The 25,428-nt window shown below is 40.0% G+C and overlaps 1 protein-coding gene across 1 annotated transcript in view; it reads left to right on the top strand.

Annotated features, from left to right (window-relative positions):
* LOC114663509 (centrosomal protein of 290 kDa) overlaps positions 1-10,547 on the top strand; it is a 152,615-nt gene extending 142,068 nt beyond the window's left edge. The window contains exon 54 of the mRNA XM_051931495.1: positions 10,170-10,547. Within this exon, the coding sequence (XP_051787455.1) occupies positions 10,170-10,358 (189 nt within the window). The 3' untranslated portion in view covers positions 10,359-10,547. The remainder of the gene's footprint in view (positions 1-10,169) is intronic.
* Positions 10,548-25,428: the final 14,881 nt, after the last annotated feature.

The following is a 25,428-nucleotide window of genomic DNA, read 5'->3' as shown; positions in this document are numbered from 1 at the left end:
TTTGCTTTATGCCTAGGAAATTTAAATTCAGAGGCTTGTAAAAAGAACAGACATACAGAAAAAGTGACTGTTCTGCATTGCAGAATTTGGGCAATAAGTTTACCTTCTTACATTAAAGCTCTACTTTGCCTCCTTAGTTAGGGTTGCATCACTGGCTCAGAGCATGATAAGAGGCACATGTTTGTGAATTCAAAGCAAAGCACTGAGTAGAACTCAATTAAGAACAGTGAGAGGGGTAGGGTGTTGCAGATCTAATTTTTAAATGTATATTCTTCTGATGGAAGGTTAGAATAACAGAAAGGAACATTTTTAACAAGAACAGGATATTCAGCTCATTAAAAGTTGCCAGTCCTATCCACTTAATTTTTCTAAAAAAAGTTGAAATTTTGAAGGTCCCTAAATAACATGATAGCATAACAGAAGCATTGAATAACTGTGTGAAGAAAAACTTTATAATGTTTGTGCATAATGAACCCTTAATGACTTTGCATCTCTTTCAGAGTTTTATTTTGATGACTTTATTTATTTTAAAGTAACAGCTTGGATCCACTGTACTAATTCCTTTCATAATTTTAAACACTTCAATCATGTCCCCTGTTAATTTCTGTTTGCTTAAACTGAAAAAGTTTGACTCTTTCAATCGCTAGCTCATACCTCTCAGTACCAGAATTACCTCAATCGCTCTCCTCTGGACTTTTAGTGTTGCTACATCTTTTTGTAATAAGGAGACCAAAACTGTACACAGTACTCCAGGTGAAGCCTTCTTAATGGAATCTATATACTGTTTGGATCTAGATAGTGATGAGTGCACTACAACTTCTGTATCCTTGTCATAAAGGAGTACTTTCAGATTTTGTATTCAAATCTAATATTTTTACTTCCCATATGTAATAATTTAAATGTTTCATCTGGTACAATTATACCTAAGCCTATAGTCTAAGCCCACGTCTGTTTGTAATAATTTGCTTTATTTTAGATTATCTGCCATTCCACCTAGTTTGGTATTACCTGCAAACTTAATTGTTGTTTATATTTCTATCCAGATCATTTATATATTAAAAAGAGCAGCAACACCAACATTGACCTGTACAATTCCTTGCACTAGAATCCTTTGCTTCCTGTGTTAGAGCCAGTTTTGAACCCACCTACACACAGCACCTTGAATTCCCACTTATTTTCCTGTTCATCCATCCATCCAGCCATTTTCCAACCTGCTGAATCCGAACACAGGGTCATGGGGGTCTGCTGGAGCCAATCCCAGCCAACACAAGGCAGGAACCAATCCCGGGCAGGGTGCCAACCCACCGCAGGACACACACAAACACACCCACACACCAAGCACACACTAGGGCCAATTTAGAATCGCCAGTCCACCTTACCTGCATGTCTTTGGACTGTGGGAGGAAACCCACGCAGACACGGGGAGAACATGCAAACTCCACGCAGGGAGGACCCAGGAAGCGAACCCGGGTCTCCTAACTGTGAGGCAGCAGCGCTACCACTGCGCCACCGTGCTGCCCTTTCCTGTTCATGTGAAATTATAAACTTGGCCTGTCCTAAACTCCCTAACCTCCCATTCCCTAGTTTAAACAATGCTTGATTAACTTCCTGATATGTATTGCCAATACATTGGTCCTCCTCCAATTCAAATGTATTCCATCAGAGCAGAAAAGACCTATCTGTTCCAAAAGGAGTCTCAGTAACCCATAACCAAGTCCCTGCTCATCAGCGTGATATCAGACACTTTAAATTGGAAATGCAGAACTGATTTTTATGTATGTTGTCATTTGTTCCCACAAGGGCAGTGACTACTGGATTGATCCTCTTCCCCCAACAAAAACCCTATCCATCCTTCCGGGCTGGTCTACTACCTGTGCTCCCAAGAGTTAACACACTATGTGAGACATTCTGTCTCTGGAACAGACCTGCATCTCAGTCCCCCTTATGACTGAGTACCCCACTACAACAACTACTCCCTTTTTGGGAAAATTTTGAGGTGACCTGTTGGGGCTCTTCATACCTGCCTACCACCACAAAGTTATCAGAATCACTGCCCGTCTCTGCAAGGTGCAGAAATACTTCAAATGCTGGAGGTGATACCACTGGATATTGTGCATCCTTTATCTTGTGTTTACGTCTGACTGTAGTAAAACTATTTCTACCTCTCTGGTCTGTTGTCTGTGCCACCTTGATTGTGGATGCTAGGACATTCACATCAACATGTCATTTGAATGATTTTTTCATTCAAGAATCCAAGAATAAAACTGAATAAAAAAAATCATTCAAATTCAGTTTTATTCAAGAATCCAAGAATAAAAAAAAATGTTCAAATGACGTTGATATGAATGTCTGTGTCCAAGGAAAAATAACATCTTTTACAAGTACCATAAATTTACAGAAGATGTTACAGACTTACATCAAATGTATGTTTTTGTTATATAATATTATTATATTTAATAGCAGCTCACTACTTAAATACAGAGAAGTCACAGGATTTGAACCTATTACCTCGATGTTTCTAAACGGAAGCCTATCCACTGCGCCATCTGCACAGATCCATGGCACAGCAGCATTACCACTGCAATGACTATTTTAAAATGAAACATGCAAACAGACACGTTTGCGAACGTCTTTTATTTAGTACCGACTGATAGTTGGGCTTCAGCAACTTGTCAGTTGAGCAATTTTTTTCTTTGGTTTCATTCTTGAGTAAAAGCCTACTTGTTTTGTTATACCTTTTGTGAAAGTGTTTCTTGAATATTTGGGCTTCACACGGCCTACACATCATGTCAAAATTATATCGTTATTACCATAACATATGAAAACATTTTCTCGTTTAGCTGTCTGTTCAGCATTTCTTTCCCCGCATTTCCTCTGCCATTCGATATTTGCACAAATCATTTTAGATACGGACACATGAAATGTATGCATTTCAATTTACGATATTTCATTACCTATATAATTCCTTACAAACGCATCACCAGATAAACACTAAAACACAGACTTCAGCTGTGAGGATTGCATTAGGGCGATGCCTTCATCTGACTGAATGGGGTGTGGGGGGGGGGGGGGGGGGGTGTAGCAGGATGCACTCTGCTAATTTGCGCTTTTGCAAAACAAAAGGGCTATTAGCACAGTGATTAGGTGCTACAAACCTCTTGACGAATGTCAGGAAAATTTAAGAAACTCAAGGACAATGGAAAAAGTTGTAAGCTTCAGAGATTCTAGTGTTAAATAAATTAATACATAAATAGCTAAATAAATATATATATATATATGTACACTCACAACAAACACCAAAATGATTAAAAAGAAAAAAAAAATTAACAAGAAAGAAAACTTTTGATTTGGCAGACACCATCACAAAGTCATCCCAGATGGAGGATCGCAGGAATCGTGGGAGAGAGGGGTCCTTTCATCGGATTGGCTGGCCCAGCACTGTTTCAGCTGTGGAATGGCCAAATGGGGGAGGCAGCTTGAAGGATGAGGTCTCCAGGACTCTATACAAATACAAATCTTATTATGGGATATATCATCTACTGTTAAATTCTGCTCTGTACTTCTAAAATTTATATATATTTTTTTTTATTTCTTACTATATTGAGAAATTGTTCTGTGTACTGTACTGTATTGTATTGACCCCCTTCTTTTGACACCCACTGCACGCCCAATCTACCTGGAAAGGGGTCTCTCTCTGAACTGCCTTTCCCAAGGTTTCTTCCATTTTTCCCTACTAGGTTTTTTTGGGAGTTTTTCCTTGTCTTCTTAGAGAGTCAAGGCTGGGGGGCTGTCAAGAGGCAGGGCCTGTTAAAGCCCATTGCGGCACTTCCTGTGTGATTTTGGGCTATACAAAAATAAACTGTATTGTATTGTATTGTATCACAGTGAGGCATTATGCAGGCATATTGCTGTTGGTAAAAAGGCTCTCCCATGGTGTTTCTTGAAACAGTTTTGCTGAATAATTTGTTTACTGAAATTTACTTAGTGTTACTGTGTCAGAGAGAGGATGTGCAGCATTTTTCATAATGGTACTCAATTTTGCTCTAATTCACTCCTTTGCTACTACCCCTAAGGGGTCCAGGGTCTGTCCTATAACTGACCCTACACTTGTAATTTGCATGTTGAATTGGTGGGACTCTCTTGAAGTGATGGTACTAGCTCAGCACACCACAGTGTAAAAAATCACACTGGCAATCACAGAGTTGTAGTAGATGTGAAGATGGACATTACCCACTTTAAAGGAAAACAGTCTCCTAAGAAAGAACATGTTTTACCCTCTATCACATAGTTCCTCTATGTTATAAGACCAGTCCAACCTGTCATTGATATGGACTCCCAAGTACAGTCATATGCAGAAGTTTGGGAACCCCTCTTAATTCTTTAGATTTTATTTTATCATTGTCTGAGCTTTCAAAGTAGCAACTTCCTTTTAATATATGACATGCCTCAAAGGACCGAGACTTTGTGAAGTGGGGAGGCAAAAAGGGGGGGGGGGGGGGGGGGATAAGCGGGAGAGAGAAAGAGAGCAGGCTATGTCTAATCTATCCTTTTAATCTTTATAATTATTACTACCAGCGTAACAACAGGCTGCATGGCAATAACTCTTGGGGAAATAGGAAATTAAGGTTAAAGCTGTCTCACTTCCAGTTAAGACTATAAAATGACATCAAAAACTCAGAATCAATATCTCCATGATGGGACAGTCAACTTTGTGAGCTGGAATGTTAAAAGCCTGAATCACGAATTATAGAGAAAGAAAGTACTCTCTTACCTAACAGGTTTAAACGCTAAAATAGTATTTTTTACAAGAGACCTATTTACTAAGCAAGGATCAGTTCCGTCTGCAAAAGGACTGGACTGGCCAAATGTTCCATTCTAGCTTTACAAAGAAAACTAGAGGGGTGGGAATTCTCATACATAGAACAGTCCCATTTGTAGCATCCGATGTAGTATCTGATCCGGAAGGGAGATATGTGATGGTCATGGGCAACTTATTTAACTGTAAAATTATTTTGATAAATGTTTATGTACCTAATTCATACAAAACGTATTTGCATCCTTCCCCAATGTGAACACTCATAAAATTATAATGGCCGGGGACTTTAATTGTGTTTTAAATCCACTCTTAGATAGGACTCATGTCACAGAGGGGATGACACTGCAAAGATAATTACACAGTTTGTAACTGACCACAACTTATCAGACTCCTGGAGGTTTCTAAACCAAAACTCAAGAAAATATTCTTTCTACTCACCAATAGATTATTTCTTCATAGATAATAATTTCTTGCCTACGATTAAATCTTGCAAGTACGATGCTATTGTTATTTCCGACCATGCACCTCTGATGTTGGAGCTAAAATCACTATGCCCCACACACTCACCTCGTAGATGGTGTCTTAACCCGCTTCTATTAGCAGACAAGAACTGTACGGAATTTATATCCAAACAATTCAGTTTCTTCCTAGAGACAAACACATCCTCAGAGGTCTTTGCAGGAATACTCTGGGGAAACTCTAAAGGCCTTCTTAAGAGGACAGATTATTTCATATCTTTCCCACAGGAATAAATTAGAAACCAAGAAAGTATCAGAACTAAAAAGTGAAATTACTAGAATAGATCAAGAACATGCCAGGCTTCCAAGCGAGGCTCTGCATTCAGAACTCAACCTCTTGACAACTAAAGAAACTGAAAAACTAATTTTTAAATCCAGACATCATTACTATGATCACGGAGAGAAAGGTAATAAGCTTTTAGCTCAACAAATCCACAAGCAAGAAGTTCGCAATGCAATCCCAGTAATCACCAACACGAACAGAGACGAAATCATTGACCATAAAAATATAATGCACACATTTAGGGACTACTGTAAATCCTTATATTCTACTGAGTTCAAAGAAGACAACACACAATCTAATGCATTTCTGAATACATTACAGTTGCCACAAATAGATACTTTTAGTGCGGAGGAACTGGATAAACCTCTGACACTATCAGAATTACTAGATGCTATAAAGTCACTTCAAGGCAGGAAAGCAGCAGGCCCTGATGGCTACCCTACAGAATTTTATACGAAATTCTCCGCTCAGCTAGCTCCCCTCCTATTAGCAACATTTACAGAAGCTAGAGATAATCAAATTCTACCTCAAACTTTTCGCCAAGCATTAATCACCGTCTTCCCTAAACAAAATAAGGACTTATTGCAATGTGCATCATACAGACCAATTTCACTTCTGAATAATGATGTTAAGATACTCTCAAAAATCATAGCTAGAAGGACGGAGAAAGTGCTGCCTTCGGTGATATCACAAGATCAAACTGGATTTATCAAGGGTCGACACTTATCCTCCAATCTTCGACGCCTGTTTGACTTTGTTGGTGAGTATATTACATTAAACACCCCAGAAATATTATTATCATTGGATGCAGAAAAAGCATTTGATATGATTGAATGGAAATACCTTTTCACTCCATTAGAGAAATTTGGGTTTGGCCCAAACATTTGTGCATGGATCAAACTACTGTATACCAATCCAGAAGCTTCAGTTTGTATTAACAACATTTGTTCAGACTACTTTAAACTAGAACGTGGTACCAGACAAGGATGCCCCTTGTCACCACTGCAATTTGCAATCTCCATTGAACCACTGGCGGTTCACTGTCGAAATGCTGATCAGATAAATGGGTTTATCAGTGAAGGACTGGAACAGACAATTTCTCTATATGCAGATGATATGGTATTGTATATATCAGACTCACAAAATTCTGTGCCTGCAGTCGTAACAGTACTTACAGAATTTCAAAAGATCTCTGGTCTCAGAATTTTTGAATAAAAGTGTATTCTTTCCAGTGAATTCCCAAGCACACAATATTAGATTGGACACCTTCCCGTTTATTATTGCAGATCAGTTTAAATTGCTCAGAGATCTTTATATAGACAACATCTTTGCATACTACAAACAATTACATTCCAAATTTAACTTTCCAGCTACACATTTCTTTCACTATCTTCAAATTAGGAACTTTGTTAAACAGAACCTGCCCGATTTTCCTCATCTTGCACCCTCATCCACGCTGGAAAAAATATTGCTCAATTTCAAGGACTTAGACACCATCTCTGCAATATATAAAATTATTTTACAGTCCCTCCCTTTCAAAGATCCAAGAGGACAATGGGAAAAATATTTCTTAATATATCAGAAAAGGAGTGGAAAACAGCAGTGCAGAGACTTCACTCGAGCTCCATATACGCATAGCATACAATTATTCAACTCAGAATTATATATCGAGCACATCTGTCTCGCCTAAAACTGTCCAAAATGTTTCCAGGGCAAGATCCAACCTGTGAACGCTGCAGTCAAGTCCCAGCCTCACTGGGTCACATGGTTTGGGCCTGCACCAAATTAACATCATTTTGGACCAAAGTTTTTAAGTGCCTTGGTGTCACAGTCCCTCCTAACCCATTAACAGCTGTGTTTGATGTTCTTCCAGATGGGTTTAAAGTGGAGGACAAACAAACTGTGATTGCATTCACTACACTTTTGGCACGCACACTTATTTTGCTAAACTGGAAGAATCCTAATGCTCCTCTTTTAAGTCAGTGGGTAACCGATGTTTTATACTATTTGAAATTGGAAAAAATCAAATATACAGTTAGAGGTTCTGTACAGAATTTTTTTAAAACCTGGCAGGATATAATCAGTAAAATTTTAGAATAAGCTCTTATAGCACCGAGGAAGCAATTATCTCCGCATCTCTTTTTCCTCTCCATTCATCTCTACTGGCCTATTAAACTCATCAATTTAGGTATGTCTAGAAGCCTTAAGTTTTACTCTGTTGGCCATGCTCTCTCTCTCTCAGGGGTGGGGGTGGAGTTTTTTTTTTTTTTTTTTTTTTTATCATTTGTAAAAATTGATTGATTTGTATGAATGATTACAATAAAATTAATATATATATATATATATATATATATATATATATATATATATATATATATATTGACATGCCTTATGGAAACAGTAGTATTTCAGCAGTGACATTAAGTTTATTGGATTAACAGAAAATATGCAATATGCATCATAACAAAATTAGACAGGTGCATAAATTTGGGCACCCCAACAGAGATATTACATCAATACTTAGTTGAGCCTCCTTTTGCAAATATAACCGCCTCTAGACGCCTCCTATAGCCTTTGATGAGTGTCTGGATGGAGATATTTTTGACCGTTCTTCCATACAAAATCTCTCCACTTCAGTTAAATTTGATGGTTGCCGAGCATGGACAGCCTGCTTCAAATCATCCCATAGATTTTCGATGATATTCAAGTCAGGCGACTGTGACGGCCATTACAGAACATTGTACTTCTCCCTCTGCATGAATGCCTTTGTAGATTTCGAACTATGTTTTGGGTCATTGTCTTGTTGGAATATCCAACCCCTGCGTAACTTCAATTTGAGCAGTTACATGCATTCAAATCAGCAAAATTACAAGGGGACCCAAATTTTTGCACTGCCAGTTTTTCACATTTGATTTAATTTCATACAACCAAATACTGCTTCACTAATAATCTTTGTTCGGAAAACACCCCAGTACTCAGATGTTCCTAGGAAATGAAAGACATACCACTGTTATATTTTTTGTTGAAAGTAGAGTAAATTATTATGCAGGCTGAGAGGAGTTCCCAAACTTTTTCATATGACTGTATTTGTAGGAGTGTACCACTTCTACATCCACTCCCTGAATAGTGACCTGACAGAGAGACTCTTTGGTGTAGCTAAAGTCAATAACTAGTTCCTTCGATTTGCTGATGTTAATTAAGGTGCAGACAATTCCCTTTTCTCCAAGAAACGAAGTTCTCCACCTTACTCTTACACTCTGTCTCATCCCCCTTATTGATATACCTCGTAAGTGTAAAATCATCTTATAATTTCTGCAAGTGACGAGACCTGGTGTTATATTTCTATACAAAGTGTACAAAGTGAAGAGAAAAGAAGACAGGACTGTGCCTTGTGGTGCTCCAGTGTTGCATACATCCATATCAGAAACACAGTCTTCGAGTTTCACAAACTATATATACAAAATTGTCTGTATGTCTGTCCGTTTTTCACAAGAGAACTGCTTAACGGATTTAGATCGGTTTTTTTCTGTAATTTGCTTGAACATTATGGTTGATTTTGTGACTTCACTCATCACGCTAAGTATCATAGTTCGCTTGCAGGAGTGATATATTCGCACTAATTTGAGACAGAGGCTGCGGGCCGAGTGGAGGGGGGGAAGCATGATGTCAGGAGTGGCGAGCCAGGCAGGGCCCTCCTCACTCACGCACCAGCTTCTGTTCAAATCGGCCTACCTCTAGCCAAGTTTTGGACCATACCCTGCCTTCGCTTAACTAGCAATACCTGTTTGTTTATTGATTTTTAAAGTTCGTCTTGTTTCACTACTGCGTGGGTGGAGCTGTGGGTGGAGCTGTGGGGGACAGCTAGTTTTAAATAAATCCCACACAAAAGTAACATGGAACACTCAGCAAGTACTTTGTCCAATACACCAAGCAAGGATAACATCAACACATCAGCACCTCAAGTTGGACCACAGTTCATTTCCGGGTATTGAAACTCATGGGTACCTGATCATGCCAGTCAGAGTGAACAAGATGTCAGCACAGTGTTAATGAAGTTCAAAAGTGAATGAGCTGGCTGTTTGTCTCTGTACCTTTTGGTCTGGCCAGACCATAGAGATTTATCTTTACTTTGACTGACAACATTGTATTTTAGTAAAATTTAGAAGGATAGCCAAACATTAACCTACAGATGCTGCTGACTGAAAAAAAAACTTCAGTTCAGTTATTAATTCAAATTATATATGAGGAAATCACAAGATTAATTAAAGCCGACATCTATCCCTAATGCCACTGAAAGTCTTCAGCACAAATTAAAACTGAAACTGAAGTAGAAGCTGCCCAGTTGTAAATTACATATTATTGTTGTTAGGCTGTTTTGCCTTTTATCGGAATTTTTTTTTCAATTTAAATTAAATTTGAAAGTGCACATAAGTTCACTCTGGTACATGCTGGTGACCTACTTAGCACTTGATGCAGCCAACAAAACCTTTAAAATCTGCAATGAATCTTGGTTAAGTCTGTAATTAAATGCGGTTTGAATTTTTGTTTTCAGGATGTAGTGAAAAATCTAAGAAAGGAACTTGAGAACTTTGACCCAGCATTCTTTGAAGAGATTGAAGATCTAAAATACAATTACAATGAAGAAGTAAAAAGAAATATTCTTCTTGAAGAACAGATAAAGAAACTTTCTGAGCAGATTGGAGTTCATGCTAACATTCCACCTAATGATTCTATGGAATAGTTTTGTGAATTCTTTTGTTTAGACACTGTAAATATCTCATACAGTATATATATAATTGTTGAAGTATTAATGAAGTAAGGAACTTATTGATGTTTTTTAATTATACTTGAAATGTTTATTTTAATACATTGAATTGATACATTTTCTATCACTTGTTGTCTTTTATTTACATAAAATATAACAATAAAAGTGTTGTTTTTTTTTTCAACTTTTTTCAACTATTTTCTTTTTTTAATCTAACAAACAATCAGGATAGTATACATCAAACTAAAGTGTTACTCCCAGTATGATTTTAAAAATTATAAAGATTAACAAACTTTTATCAAAAGTTCTATTAATGTATAATGCTGTGGGTTTTTTTTTTGTTTTTTTTTTTTCTCAATACATCACCTTGAACGTGTCCTCAGCAGTGACCATGTACCAAAGCAGACCTGCAGTCCATTCTTGGTACACTTGTCATTTTAAGTGCAATCCTTCTTTCAGAAATACTTTTCATATGGCGTTGCATAGCAGCAGACTGGTCAGTGTGACCATGCTGACCCTTGTCCACCGCTAAAAGCACCAACGATAGGCATGTGAACATCAGAACAACACCAGGGAGCAATGAAAGAAGGTGGCCTGGTCTGATGTATCGTGTTTTTTCAGTCATGTGGACTGCCAGCTGCTGTGTGCATCATTTACTTCAAGAAGAGATACAGTAGCAACTGAATACACTAGCATTCATGTGGATGTTACTTTGACATGTTCCACCTACCTAAAACTTGTTGCAGATTACATATGGACCTTCATGGCAAGTTCACCCCTGGAATTCTCCAGGCTGGTGATAAGGCTGTCCTGGCATTGTAAGCAATCTTTGCTTCCATTTGGGAGACGGGCGTCATTCCAACTGACTGAAAAACAGGACTTGTACTGTAGTCCCTATCTGCAAAGGGAAAGGTGATTCCCTGGATTGCAGCAACTACAGGGGGATAACACTGCTCTTGGTGCTGGGTAAGGTCTTTGCCAGGGTCATCCTCAATAGGATCTGTGATCACTTCCTCAGTCACCAGCAACCAGAGCAGTCTGTTTTCATGGCAAAGAAGTCTACTATCTACCACATCCTTGCATGGAGGGTTCTGATGGAGTGCAAACGCAAATATCGGCAGAGTTTCTTTGCAACCTTTGTCGATGTTTGTAAAGCATTCAACTCAGTTGATGAAGCTGCCCTGTGGGACATCCTGAGACTTTGCGGGATCCCGTCAAGGTTGCTGGATATAATTTCCAGCCTGGACACTGGTACTGTGAGTGCTGTGCAGGGTAGAGGCAGAACCTCTGCATTTTTCCCAGTTGATTCTGGGTTTCGTCATGGGTGTGGTCTTGCTCCTACTCTGTTCAACGTTTGCATGGACTGGGTGTTGGGAAGGGTCGTGGCATACAGTGGATGTGGGGCATCTGGGGGTGAAGAAAAATTCACTGACCTTGATTTTGCTGACAATGCTGTGATCTTTTTGGAGTCAATGGAGGCTTGGATCGGGGCTGGCAAGAGACTGAGCAATAGGGATCTGAGTGTCTTGGCTAGCAAGTGTTCTGGATAAAAAAACAAGATCCAGGCCTTTAATGACCTCTTAGGCACAGCCATCAGCAGTGTATCTGTCTGTGGAGAGAGTGTCAACCTTGTTGAGAGGTTTACATACCTTCACAGTGACATTCTTCCTATGGGAGATTATGGGGGGTAATGAGGTTGCTGGAAAGTGGTGTGTGGTGCTTCCGATATCTATGCAAAAGGATGAACGTCCAAGTCTTTATAGAGTCCTGGTGCTTCCTGTCTTGTTATGTGGTTGTGAGACATGGACGCTATCCAATGACCTGAGACAAAGACTGGACTCCTTCGGTAATGTGTCTCTTCAGAGAATCCTTGGGTACTGCTGGTATGACTTTGTGTTGAATGAGCAGTTGCTCATGGAGTCCCAAATGAGGCACATTACCTGCATTGTGAGGGAATTTCAGTTATGGCACTATGGCCCAGTGGTACGATTCCCCAAAGTTGATCTGGCTCACAGGATCCTCATTTTTGAGGACCCAAGTGGCTGAACCAGGCCAAGGGGACACCCGCGTACCACCTGGCTGCAGCAGATAGGTGGTGATTTCCAGAGGGTGGGACTACGTCTCTGCTTGGGAGGTAGCCAACCATTATCCTGAGCTTTTTTGTTATGTGGTGTGTGTGGCAACACGCTGTACAAGTGCATGCTCCCCATCCTGACCTAACCTGTAAATCTTCAAAATATCACCTAATTTAATTGATAAAAAAACAACTAAACATTAAAGTTTCAAGGATGGGACAATGAAGAGGAGATTGCACAGTGGTAGCACTGCTGCCTCACAACAAGCAGACTGAGGTTCACGTCCCAGGTCCTCCCTGCATGGAGCTGGTATGTTCTTCTCATGTCCAGGTGGGTTTCCTCCCACAGTCCAAAGACCTGCAGGTTAGGTAGACTGGTTTGCTAAACTGGTTCTAGAGTGTGTGTGAGTGTATTGTGCTTGCCCGAAGTAGTTATGGCCCATTACTTGCTGAGATAGGCTCTATTGTCCCACAACCCAACCACGAATAAGCAGGAATAGAAAATGGATGAATGGACCAGTAAGGTACACATTTCTTTCAAATTTCTTTGAAATTTGTGCTCCCTGACTGTTTGCCCACACTAGGCCAGCGTTTTGAGGCCAATATTGTCACGATGTGCAAATCCCAATTGAGCCATTGATGACTGCCCATATATGGCCAATAGTTTTGCCCAAACTGGGCCTACTCTGACCCAATCTCAGTTTGTTTGCTGGGTAGGATTATTTTTTCCTAAATGGCGCTGACTTTTCACCCATTACGTTTTGTGTTGTTATTTTCTATATCTTAAAGAGCAAGAATCATGCCAAGGAGCAGCGTAGTGAAAAGAGCACAAAGGAGTTTCATTGTACTGTATTTTGTACAAATAACAATCTGAAATGAACTGATTACACTGTATTATAACAAAGCCTGTGATTTTTGAAAGAACCAAGCCATTCTTTTTGGGTAGCTGCAAATAAGCAGCCAGTCGAATAAGTTATCTATCTTTCTATCACATTTATTTCTATTACACCTTATAGCAGGAGCAGCTCATCTGAAGATGGAAACAGTGAAGATTCAAATAAGTAGCTAATTTCAGCCTCGTAGATGAGTCGCTCTTGGTGAGAATATGATAAAAATACAAATTAAGAACAACATGCTTAAATGGATAATTTTATCGATACTCATACCAATCAATCTGTAAATATGCCAGAAGAACATGCAAAACTTGTGAAGTAGAAATGTCAGCTCTGCACTGACAGTGTGGCTACTCTAGAGCAGCAGTACTGAATTTACTAAAGTTCAACTTGATTAAACCTGGTTGAATTGCCATTGCTAAATTGACCTGAACCTGGTGGTAGACTCATATTCTGTCCAGCGATCTTTCCTCTTTTGCTTGCAGCTGCCCCTCTATCCTGTCCTCATGGATGGATGGATGCCTGTAACCAGGGCATGAAGTGGGCTTACCAGCGTTTACCGCCACCTTGCGGTCTGATACGCTTCAAACCCCCCCCCACCCAGACTCTTTGCTATCATAAACATATATCAACATGCTCTGATCATGCCATGTAAAACTGCTACCAGATCGCACAGATGACCAAGACGAAAACAAGAGTACTGCCAGCTATTTCCACTTCAATGACTGCCTAAATGGCCATTCAGTTCTTATTAAAAGTCTTTCTTATTGAATTTCCCTGAGGGGGTGAATAATATCTATCTATCTATCTATCTATCTATCTATCTATCTATCTATCTATCTATCTATCACATGTATTACTGTTGCAGCTTATAGCAGAAGCAGCTCGTCTGAAGATCGAAAGAGTGAAGATCCAGAATAAACATAAATTGGAGGGATTAAGAACCGACCTGTCTCTATAAATATGGACTGTTTGATCTCTTTTACATAAGCTGGATGAATGTTTATATGTCATGGTGAGTCACGTCGAGTTTAGATACTGTAGCATTTGTTTATTGTGGAGAGCCAGCTTAAATTTCTTATTTCACACACTATTTTAATGCTGGATGGTTATGACATGATATGATTAGATGGAGTCGAAAAAACAGGTAGGGAATTGGAAATGAGCATATGAGTGAGATGGGCTCAGCTGCAGACCTCTGCAGCTTCTTGATTCAGTAGCTCCGCTGGACAGCCAATTGGAGTGCAGGTTTTTGGCACGTGGTTTACTTGATTTGAATCAGACTACCCTTTCCCAACCCAAATCTTACCAATAGTGTAACCAGGCATTGTCACTGACGTATAATAAAAAGGCAAAACCTCCTCAGTGGAGTGGAGCTGTGAGAAGGTCCATGGCTAGAATCTGTTGGAGTGAGTAATGGTAAAAAAACAAGTACATTACAATCAAAAGTAAAATGTGTTATTCAATCACTTGACTGAATTCATCCATGTCAGAGCCTGCATCCAGCCCTGCAAGCAGGTCCTCAAACTTGCAGGAAAAACCTCACACTGTTCCATTAAAGGATGGTGCTGAGTTGTAGATAGATAGATGGATAGATAGATACTTTATCCTGAGGTGGTTTGCCATGTGGTGGGTGCGGCAACGTGCTTTATCAGTGCATGCTCCCAATGGCCTCAGGAGATGTTATATCATCCTGATTAACATTTAACAAGTCAAGAACAGAAATGATTTGCTTTGTACTAATATTCCAATGAATTAATCATTCTGACCCTAGAATACTGATGACTTAACTAGGGAGCCATTGGAATGAACAAATGTCAATTAGCATGCTAAACCAGCTCTATTCGAATGTCAACATCTTCACATATATCAACATCCCAGATGCTAACGTGGAGCTACCCGGGTTTAGCTTATGTGAATTTCCCCTTGGGGATTATCTGTCTCTCAGTCTCTCTGCAGTACAATGGAGCAGATCTGAGCATGACTTACTTCCACCATAAGACTGGGGTCGACAGCAGCAAATCTCTTACTCAACCTAGAAGTTTTTTGTGTGTGTTTTTTACATAAATTTTTATTTTTCTTTAACTTCTGTAACGAAGCATTCCACTTCAATTTGCACTATGTGTATAATTGTATGTGAGAAATAAAATTTAATTTGAAAAACAGTAAAAAGAACTATTTTTTAAGGTCATCATCACTGGATAAGTCCACCCGGGAGATTTATAGTCAACAGGAAGTTACACTTTAAAGTGAGGAAATTGGTTAGAAGAAAACTTGCGTGGGTGGCAAATCTCCTGGACCAGGGTTGTCTATCTATCCCAGTATAGTCATTAGTGATGTTTTCTTAACTAGATCACACATTTTGGGGCTGAACTTGTGTTAAACCGAAAAAAAAATTGGCTATAGAATGACACTTTAACAAAATGAGTTACAAATATGGGTTAAAAAATCTGGAGTATGCATCATCTGTGTGAATTATGCACTTATTGTTCCTCATCCATCCATCCATCCATCCACCTTCCGCTTCATCAAGATCGGGTCGCGGGGCCAGCAGCTTGAGCAGAGATGCTCAGACTTCCCTCTTCCCAACCACTTCTACTAGCTGTTCCGGAGGAATCCTGAGGCATTCCCAGGCCAGCTGAGAGACATAGTCCCTCTAGCATGTCCCGGGTCTTCTCTGGGGCCTCGTCCTGGTTAAACATGCCTGGAGCACCTCACCAGGGAGGCGTCCAGAAGGCATTCTGATCAGATGCCCGAGCCACCTTATCTGACTCCTCTCGATGCAGAGGAGCAGTGGGTTTACTCTGAGCTCCTCCCGGATAACCGAGCTTCTCACCCTATCTTTAAGGGATATTTATTGTTCCTAACCAGAGATATTTTAAATATGCATATCTTAGTTTTATTGGCAGTTTTGAACATGCCTGTTGTATTTATCCTACAATTAAAAAAACTATTTCTGGCTCTTACAATACAGAAACTGGAAATACATGAATTTAAAATGGATAGAGATACTATTTACTCACAGTGAAACTGTGGTCATCCATAACTCAGGTTGAGAACCCCTACCCTGGAAAAAATTGTTCTGAAATGTTTGCAAAATGAAGCGGCACCACAGGTAGTTTTTTCAGACCTGCAAGGTTCATTTTTTTCCATTTTGCATCCTATATGGATCTCATGTCAGTTTTTTTTATTTCCATCTGCCTATAACATGAATGTATAGGAAATAAAAAGAAGGAAAATGAGTTGCCTGACAGAAGAGTCCATTATAGTTACAGGTTGGGGTGTACCATTTTGAGCATCTACATTTATTTAACAGGTGATCGTATACACAAGATAATATTAACATTATCTTAAATGCACATAACTATTAGTATATGAGACTCTATTTAAGTATTCTAATAATAGGTTGCTATTATTTTGTTGCAGGTTAATGGATTGTCTGACACCCCTTAAAATGAAATTTTCCAGGAATTGCTGTACACCCTCCCTAACATTCTTGGATTGGTCTCAGTGCTGTTCAGGCTAAGCGAGGTGAGTACAGTTTATGGTCAAGTGTCTTCTTTTATATTACAAAATAACAGTATGCTTGATAAATAAATTCATTTTCAGTGAATAATAATCAGGCTTACCACTTAATCTTTGAGGTAATTCATGCTCAATTCTAATTTGTATGTATTTTATTTAATTATTATTAGAACTTTATTTGTCCCTAGGAGGGAAATTTTTTTTTTTTACAGAAGCTGTTTTCAAAATGAAAAACAGTGAATTTATGAGTTATATAGATATTTATACTGTTAAAAGAACTTTTATTTTTTTATTAAAGTATATGTTCAGATCCCATATGAAAGGATATTTCAGCCCTATAATGGTTGTTGAGCACCTCAGCTAGAATATGCTGGTTAGAACAATAAATGTGTAGATGAATGAAATACACCTTCAATATTTATGTCTGCCTGGAAGACATGATCTAACTGAATTATACCATTATGCTAAGGGTGGGGGGGTGGTGGTAATGATTTCACTTCAATGTCATCTTCTTTGCCTCTTAACTATATTGGGTATGGAATTGAATGTCAGTGCTTTGGCCTTTACCCATTGGAAAAAGTTACTGCTCAGAGGTTGATCTTTGATGGCTCATGAGATTTAACAGAGATTGTTATTTATCTTTCAGTTACGAATCAACTTTATCTCCTTAGGAGAAAAATTATTTTGACAGAAAAGAGAAATGAGACACATCCGAGTTAAAAGAAGTCAAAATTAGGAATGAAATGCATGTTACATTTTGTGAGATCTCATTCTAGTCTTGTTTTCATCTCTTTCGAGACTTCATTTTGCTTATTTGTTTTTGGTCTGACAGCTTTATCCAAGGCAACTTCCAATATTTCACACACAATCAGTTACATTTCTTTTGCTTTTCCAATTGGAGCACAGGCAGGTGAAGTGACTTTCTTGTGGTCACACAGTGTCAGTAGCAGAACTTGAACCCACAACCTCAGGTTTGATGACCAAAGTCTTGACCATTATGCCACACTGCCTAGAATGTTGTATGATCTAACTATATAAATTTCAGCAACTAATAGAATTATTCAGAAACAAGGGCTACAGTAAAGTGTTTTAGTACCACAAACAACCATCCATACATTTCAGCATATACTGTTTTACTGAGCATACAATGCAAATACTTTCAAACAGCGTAAAAATATCAACACACTGTTTGGAAAATATGAGTCCATTGTGTGACTTTACTGAGATCTCTGCCGTAACTCAAAAGGATTGTGAGACAAAAGGAAATGTCTGTCAAGTCATTTTCTAACCCACTTGAACAGGGTTGCAGGGGTCTGTGGGAGCCTATCCCAGCTAGCATAGGGAGCAAGGCAGGAACAAACCCTAGACAGGGCACCAGTCCATCGCAGGGCAAACACAGACACAGTCCAACTACACACTAGGGCCAATTTAGCATCGCCAATACACCTAAACTGCATGTCTTTGGACTGTGGGAGGAAACCGGAGCACAAGGAGGAAACCCACACAGACATGGGGAGAACATGAAACTCCACACAGGGAGGGCCCGAGACATGAGACCTGGTCTCCTTACTGCAGCAGCACCATGCCAGTCAAAAGAAAATGTTATCATTTTATTTCTTTCTAATCTCATTGTTGTCTAGTAGAAACCAAAAAGATATTAAGAAGATGTTTTTTTGATTTTTCATTCCTATGGGTTTCTAGCAACCGTCATCTGTGTCTTGCATCCTATGAGTAAAAATTAAGGGAAAATTATATTATTGTTTTGCAAACCACAATATAACAGTAATCAAGAGTAGTCTGGGCATTCTTTACTGATACACAAATTAATCCAAAAATTAAACAGTACTGTAACAGTACTAAAAAATACAAAACTGTGTACATTTACATCTTTAAACATACCACTACCAATTTGAATGTACTTTCATAAAAACATCTCAACCAGACTCAAAGGATCAATTTAAGAAACGATTCTGAAGTGAATAACAACCAAATTAAGCTAACACTCAAGTCAAGTTGGGGAGCACATACTGTTACAGTGCATTGCTGCACCAACTACACAACAAAACAACTGGGGATCCCCCCAGGCAGACACGTGGTCCAGTCCCACCCTCCAGAAATTACCCTCTATCTGCCGTAGCCAGGTGTTACATGGGCGACCCCTTGGCCTGGTCTAGCCGCTCGGGTCCCCAACAACGAGGATCTTATGAGCTGGATCACCCTTGGGGAAACGTGCCATAACTGACACTCCCTCACAATGTGGGTAATGTGCCTCATTCAGGACACCATGAGCAACCACTCATTTGACACAAAGTCATACCAATGGTACCCAAGGATTTTCTGGAGATTCATGTGGTATAGCGGGTCCACGACTTCCAAAAAAAAGACCAGGTTTTTCTGTAAATCTGTTTAGATCTGGTCGCAATCGCACAACCTCGGGGAGTTAGTGAGGTAATTAGAGTGAGTCACACCTGCACGTGTGGGTGCGGTCATTCTTGATTGCCTCACTGACTTCCTGCGGTGTGTGATTAAGGCGCTGCGCCCACGGAGTTGCGCGGAGGTTGGTGTATATATACGGGTCGACACCAGAGAAAGGGGAGAAATGGAAGGATTGAGGAAAAGAGAAAGCATGAGGTTAAAGGACGGAAAACAAAAGGTATGAAGTCATGATCTGGCCACCTAGAAAGTGGAAACACCACGAGCTGGGGCCCCGCGCAGGAGCGTTAGTCAGTTGCGCTCTAGAGGCTAGTTTGCCCCTCTGAAAATAAGCGAGTGGGGTGAGCAGAGAGGTGTCCTCCCGTGGGATCTGAGGAGCAACTGCGGGTGCGCGAAAGATCAAGGGAGGAGAGCTCACCTCGGCGGTCTGGCAGTGACATCCGGAAGGAGGCCAAGATGGTAGTTAGCTGAAGGAGCTCGTGGCTGTTGGTCTCCGCTGGCTGCGAGCAATGGTTGAGCCGGGGAGAGAGTGACGGAGGTGGATCAGAGAATAACGAGAGAGGGAGAGACTGCTTTTTAACATCTGTACATTTTTAACCTTGGATTTTAAAGGATTTATGGATGACTGTTTTTATCCCCACTAGACACTGGTTTTATGGAATATCTATTTTAACTTTGGAAACTGCACTTTTGCACTTTTTGTTTTAATAAAAGCACTTAATCACTTTTTGAATATATCCCCTGGCTTTCTCTGTGAGATTTGTCCTCATTTTAATCACTTTTTGAATATATCCCCTGGCTTTCTCTGTGAGATTTGTCCTCATTTGTCAGCTCATCTCGGTGACATTACTGACAGTGTTGAGTTCAGGGCTTCCATAAGGACGTTGGGAGCGTGAAGAGAACCCGCATCGTCACAATTCGTCTCAGGACACTGGATAGCGTCCATGTCTCGCAACCATATAGCAAGACAGGAAGCACCAGGACTCTAAAGACTTGAACCTTCGTCCTTTTGAATAGATATCGGGAGCACCACACACCCCTTTCCACCCACCTCATGACCCCTCCATGCTTTCCCAATCCGTCTACTGACTTCATAGGAAGAGTCACCAGAAACATGAATGTCACTGCCAAGGTAAGTAAACCTCTCGACATGGTTGACACTCTCTCCACAGACAGACACACTGCTGATGGCCGTGCCTAAGATGTCATTAAAGAATATATGACTTGTCAATAACGCAGAAGAGGAGAACAGTTACCCAGATTCCATCCATCCATCCATCCATTTTCCAACCCGCTGAATCCGAACACAGGGTCACCGGGGTCTGCTGGAGCCAATCCCAGCCAACACAGGGCACAAGGCAGGAACCAATCCCGGGCAGGGTGCCAACCCACCACAGGACACACACAAACGCACCCACACACCAAGCACACACTAGGGCCAATTTAGAATCGCCAATCCACCTAACCTGGCATGTCTTTGGACTGTGGGAGGAAACCGGAGCACCCGGAGGAAACCCACGCAGACACGGGGAGAACATGCAAACTCCACGCAGGGAGGACCCGGGAAGCGAACCCATGTCCCCAGATCTCCCAACTGCGAGGCAGCAGCACTACCCACTGCGCCACCGTGCCGCCGTTACCCAGATTCCTTGACAGAATAACCCTGTTGTCAGTGAGGCAGACCTTCTGGCTCATTTTGGCCATCTAGCCACCTTCACTCTACTGGCTCTCTGTTCTTGGATACAGGAGGAACTGATTTCAAGAAGCCTATAAAAAGAATTCACCTCCTTGGAAGTTTTCACATTTTATTGTTATACAACATTAAATCACAATGAATTTCATTTGGCTTTCTGGACTCTGATCAGCAGAAAAAGACTCTTAGATGTCAAAATTAAAAAAGGCTCTCTTCAAAGTAGGCTAAATTAATTACTAATATAGAGCACACAATAATGGATCACATAAGGGGGTGAATACCCATTATAGGTAATGCATTTATACATACTGACCATTGACCAACTACAATTTCATACCTCCTTCAAGCACCGATGGCTTCTAGCTTACAAATTAATCTTCACTGTGTAGCAAGTCACAGAAGCTTTCAAAAACTGGCGTCTGTGAATTGTTTTTATGGACTCTGCAAACCAAAGTGAATCACTTCTCCGTTCAGACTATGAGATCACACAGTCCTCTTCAGTAAATGTGGAGGTCCTTAACACAGAGGCGTATTCAGAGCCATTTCACATTTTCACTGAATCCAAGTGAGAGTCTGCTGCCTACCCTGGTCACTGCACTGACTGCTAAGCTGCAGCACCCACAACACGAGGGCACAATACTCAAAGCCTGCAAATATGATTGAAAATCATTTCATTTCGTGTTTACAACATTTCAAAAGTGTCATGGTTTTCTGATTCATGTAGCCAACACATACAATACATCTACTGTATAAGACGGTTTACATGAAAAATGCCAAGTACTGTGGCAAATCGAGATGGAAGTGTAAATAAATTCTGCAAAATACTTTTAATTTAATTGGGTATTTCTCTCCTGATTGAAAAAGGGATAGATGGATTATTGTTTAAGTAGAGTTGCGCCACTTGTTGAATTCACTCTCTGACAAACATGGGGCAAATATAACACAGTAATTTGATGCCTGTTTATGTAAAGTAACTGTTAGTTGGTCTGGCGTGAGTTTAGATTTGTCTGTTGTTTTAAAGACTGGCAACCTGTCTGTAGATGGCTTCCCACTTTTCACCAGATGAAATGAAAAATGTAGAGCCTCATAACAACCAGAGTTCCCAATACTTTCTGTACATTTTTGGGGACTTTAATTTGTTATTACAATGGTATAGGAACATAAAAATTGATACCTGCATGCACACTTTGGTTCTGATGTAATTTAGATTTAACTAATGTTCCGAACACCTCTGCATTAAATTAATCTCCGAAGCCTTTCTCCATACATATTCCCAAATGACAGAAGTATGTATGCATATTTGTTCAGAATAGGGACCAGAGCAAGAACAAAATCTGAAAGATGTAACAGTATATCCCTAGATAAAGTAATACATAATTGTAACCCAAGAAAATCCTAAAAAGTATTGGTAGGAATATGATTCTGTAGTATCAGGGAGGAAAATTCAACCTCTTAACAAGAAAAATGGTAAAGAGCCTTCACCTTAAACCCATACATTGTAATGTACTAAGTTTTTAACAAAAGCAATGTGCCATCTGGAAGGTATTTTTGTGATTGTGAAAACCCTAAAATGAACACTTAAAAATAACATTTTGTGAACTTGGTATGTGTGGCTGTGAGACAAGATGTGGCAAGGAGCAATTAAAGTGCCACAGAAAAGCACAACAAATTCATGAGCAGCACTGTACGTGATGTGCTCCTTTTGACAATTTCACTACACCTTTTAGCCATGCTTCCATAAACATCTTCTCTCCCAACGTCTCTAGCTATTATGTTGGTCTTCTCTGCATTTTCCTTGTTTACTCCTTTGCTTTCATTTCCACTTTCATTATCTTACTCTTTATTTCCATTTACTTCTTCAGTTCCTATACTCTTAACCACCCCTATTACAAATGCAAAAACTCCAGTAAAAAATGGCCTTGCTATTCAATTTACTACATGGAAAGACTTGGACTTACTTAATTTGGTAGTGCATTCTAAACTAGCAAACTTAAACTTCCTAACTTGTTAGCTCTCCATCTTTACCTCATGTCATTTTTTCAGTATACAAAGCACACTCATATGTGTCAACAACTTATTGTGGTTTATTGTCAAGTCATCTATATCTCTCTATATATAAAATCCAACATCTGTCTGTCTTCATGTCTGTCTGCTTTTCATGAGAGAACTACTTAACGGATTTAGATCGGGTTTGTTTTTTCTATAATTTGCTTGAACATTCCGGTTGATTTTGCGACTTCTCTCATCACACTAAGTATCATAGTTCGCTTGCAGGAGTGATATTTTTGCGCTAATCCAAGACAGAGGCTGCAGGCCAAGGGGAGGAGGAAGCGTGATGTCAGGAGTAGGGAGCTGGATGGGGCCCTCCTCACTCATGTGCCAGCCTCCTTTCGAGTTGGTCTACCTGTCGCCACGTTTTGGAGTGTACCTTGCCTCCACTTAGCTAGCGATACCTGTTTATTTATTGATTTTTAAAGTTTGTCCTATTTCACTACTATGCAGAATATCAGGAGTGGAGAGCCAGGCAGGGCCCTCCTCACTCAAGTGCCAGCCTCTGTTTGAGTCTCTTTTCCTCTCGCGACGTGTTAGAGCGTACCTTGCCTCCACTTGGCTAGCAATACCTGCTTGTTTATTGATTTTTAAAGTTTAATCTGTTTCACTACTATGAGGGCGGAGCCGTGGTGGACAGCTAGTATATATATCTAATATATAAAGCAGAGTCGATGTATGTTTGTTTGTCCTCCATACAAATCTGCACCGGGCATCCGATCGCCACCATGGGACTGGGCATGGGACTGCTTTGTGACCAGGAGGAGGTCATGGGGTATGTTTGGTTGGGAAAAATGTCCTTGGTGAAGCGCAGGACACCTTTTGACTGACACAACGTTCGCCACACATCCCCGTACTTATCATCGACAAGATGGCCGCACGTTGCAACAGACGTTAATGGCGGTGCCATCTAGCGGCACGTTTGGTCTCTTTGCATCCCTCTTTACCAATGTTTCTCAAGTATGAGAAAGCTGACTGCTTTCATCTCGTGAAGGGGAACTGCCGTTTGGATGTAAAATGTGAACGACCCAGTGCGCGTGACCGGCTTTCCGTATTTGTGGTGCTATTTGCTCACTTTCCGACTCACAGTAAGATTTCAGTCTTTGTCTTTCTGACTGACAGTTGCTATTTGTTCGCTTTCCGACACATTGTAAATAACGTACATTCATCTTACTCTGGTGCTTATTCCGTATGTAAATACCATGTGACACATTATAATTGTCCTGCTTTTCGCTAATATACCCATGCCACCAAAAAAAAGACATAGCATTAGAAAGTCCACTTCCGATGCCACAAAAAAGTCTATTTCAAGGCCGTCTCAAACATTGTGCAAGATGTCAAGATGTTTTCATACCAAGAATTCCGCAAACGTCTACAATAAGGCTGAAGGGCAACAACTCAAAGTTAAAGTCATCAATTTGGAAAATCCATACTTTTCACACGGACAACTCTACTTAGCATGTTCTATAGTGGGCAATCCTCACAATTTGTCCATTTTCGGAACCCCAAGACAAAACAAAAAATATAGCGTATCCAAAGCCTCTAAAATGATCACTTATATTAACTATTACAATAAAATGTCAATCAGAAAAATGTTTGTTTGATTTCTATGTTCTGTTTCTTTCATTTTGGAAATTCACCAGTTATAGATTCCCGGGCAGCGCCGGGTACTCCTGCTAGTATATACTGTATATAAAATCCAATGTCTGTCTGTCTGTCTGCTTTCACGAGAGAACTACTTAACGGATTTAGTTTGGGTTTTTTTCCTATAATTTGCTTGAACATTCCATTTGATTTTGTGACTTCTCTCATCACTCTATGTATCTTGGTTTGCTTGCAGTAACGATTTACTTGAACGAATCTGAGAAGAAAGCTGTGGGCCTCAGGGAGGAGAGTGGGGCTGTCCTCACTCATGCGCCAGCCTCCATTTGAATCGGTTTACCTCTCCTCACATATTGGAGCGTACCTTGCCTCTGCTTAGCTTAGTGATACGTGTTTGTTCAACAGACATTATCATCTACAGATTGTTAAGGAGTAACATTTGACATTTTTGAGAGAGCTACGAATGTTTTAGACTGTATTTGCTGATTGCCAAAGATATCACAGCCACATGTTTTCCTTCCAACACGGAGGACGCTCTCCCATCAGAGCTGAACATGATCAGAAACAGTGCCGACATCTATTGATTGTTAAAGTTTGTCCTGTTTCACTTCTAAGTGGGCGCATCTGCAGAGGACAGCTAGTATCAAATAATTTTTTCCCGAAGGTGGTCAAAAATTCAACTTTGAGTTATTAAATTAATTACTTTTTATTCATTACTAAAATAACCATTTGCCTGTGTATTAGGATATTAGTCTGCCAACATGATAGCTGAAGACT

This window comes from Erpetoichthys calabaricus, chromosome 1 (genome assembly GCF_900747795.2).
Source record: "Erpetoichthys calabaricus chromosome 1, fErpCal1.3, whole genome shotgun sequence".
Lineage (NCBI taxonomy): Eukaryota > Metazoa > Chordata > Cladistia > Polypteriformes > Polypteridae > Erpetoichthys > Erpetoichthys calabaricus.
This window is presented reverse-complemented; position numbering and strand designations above follow the sequence as displayed.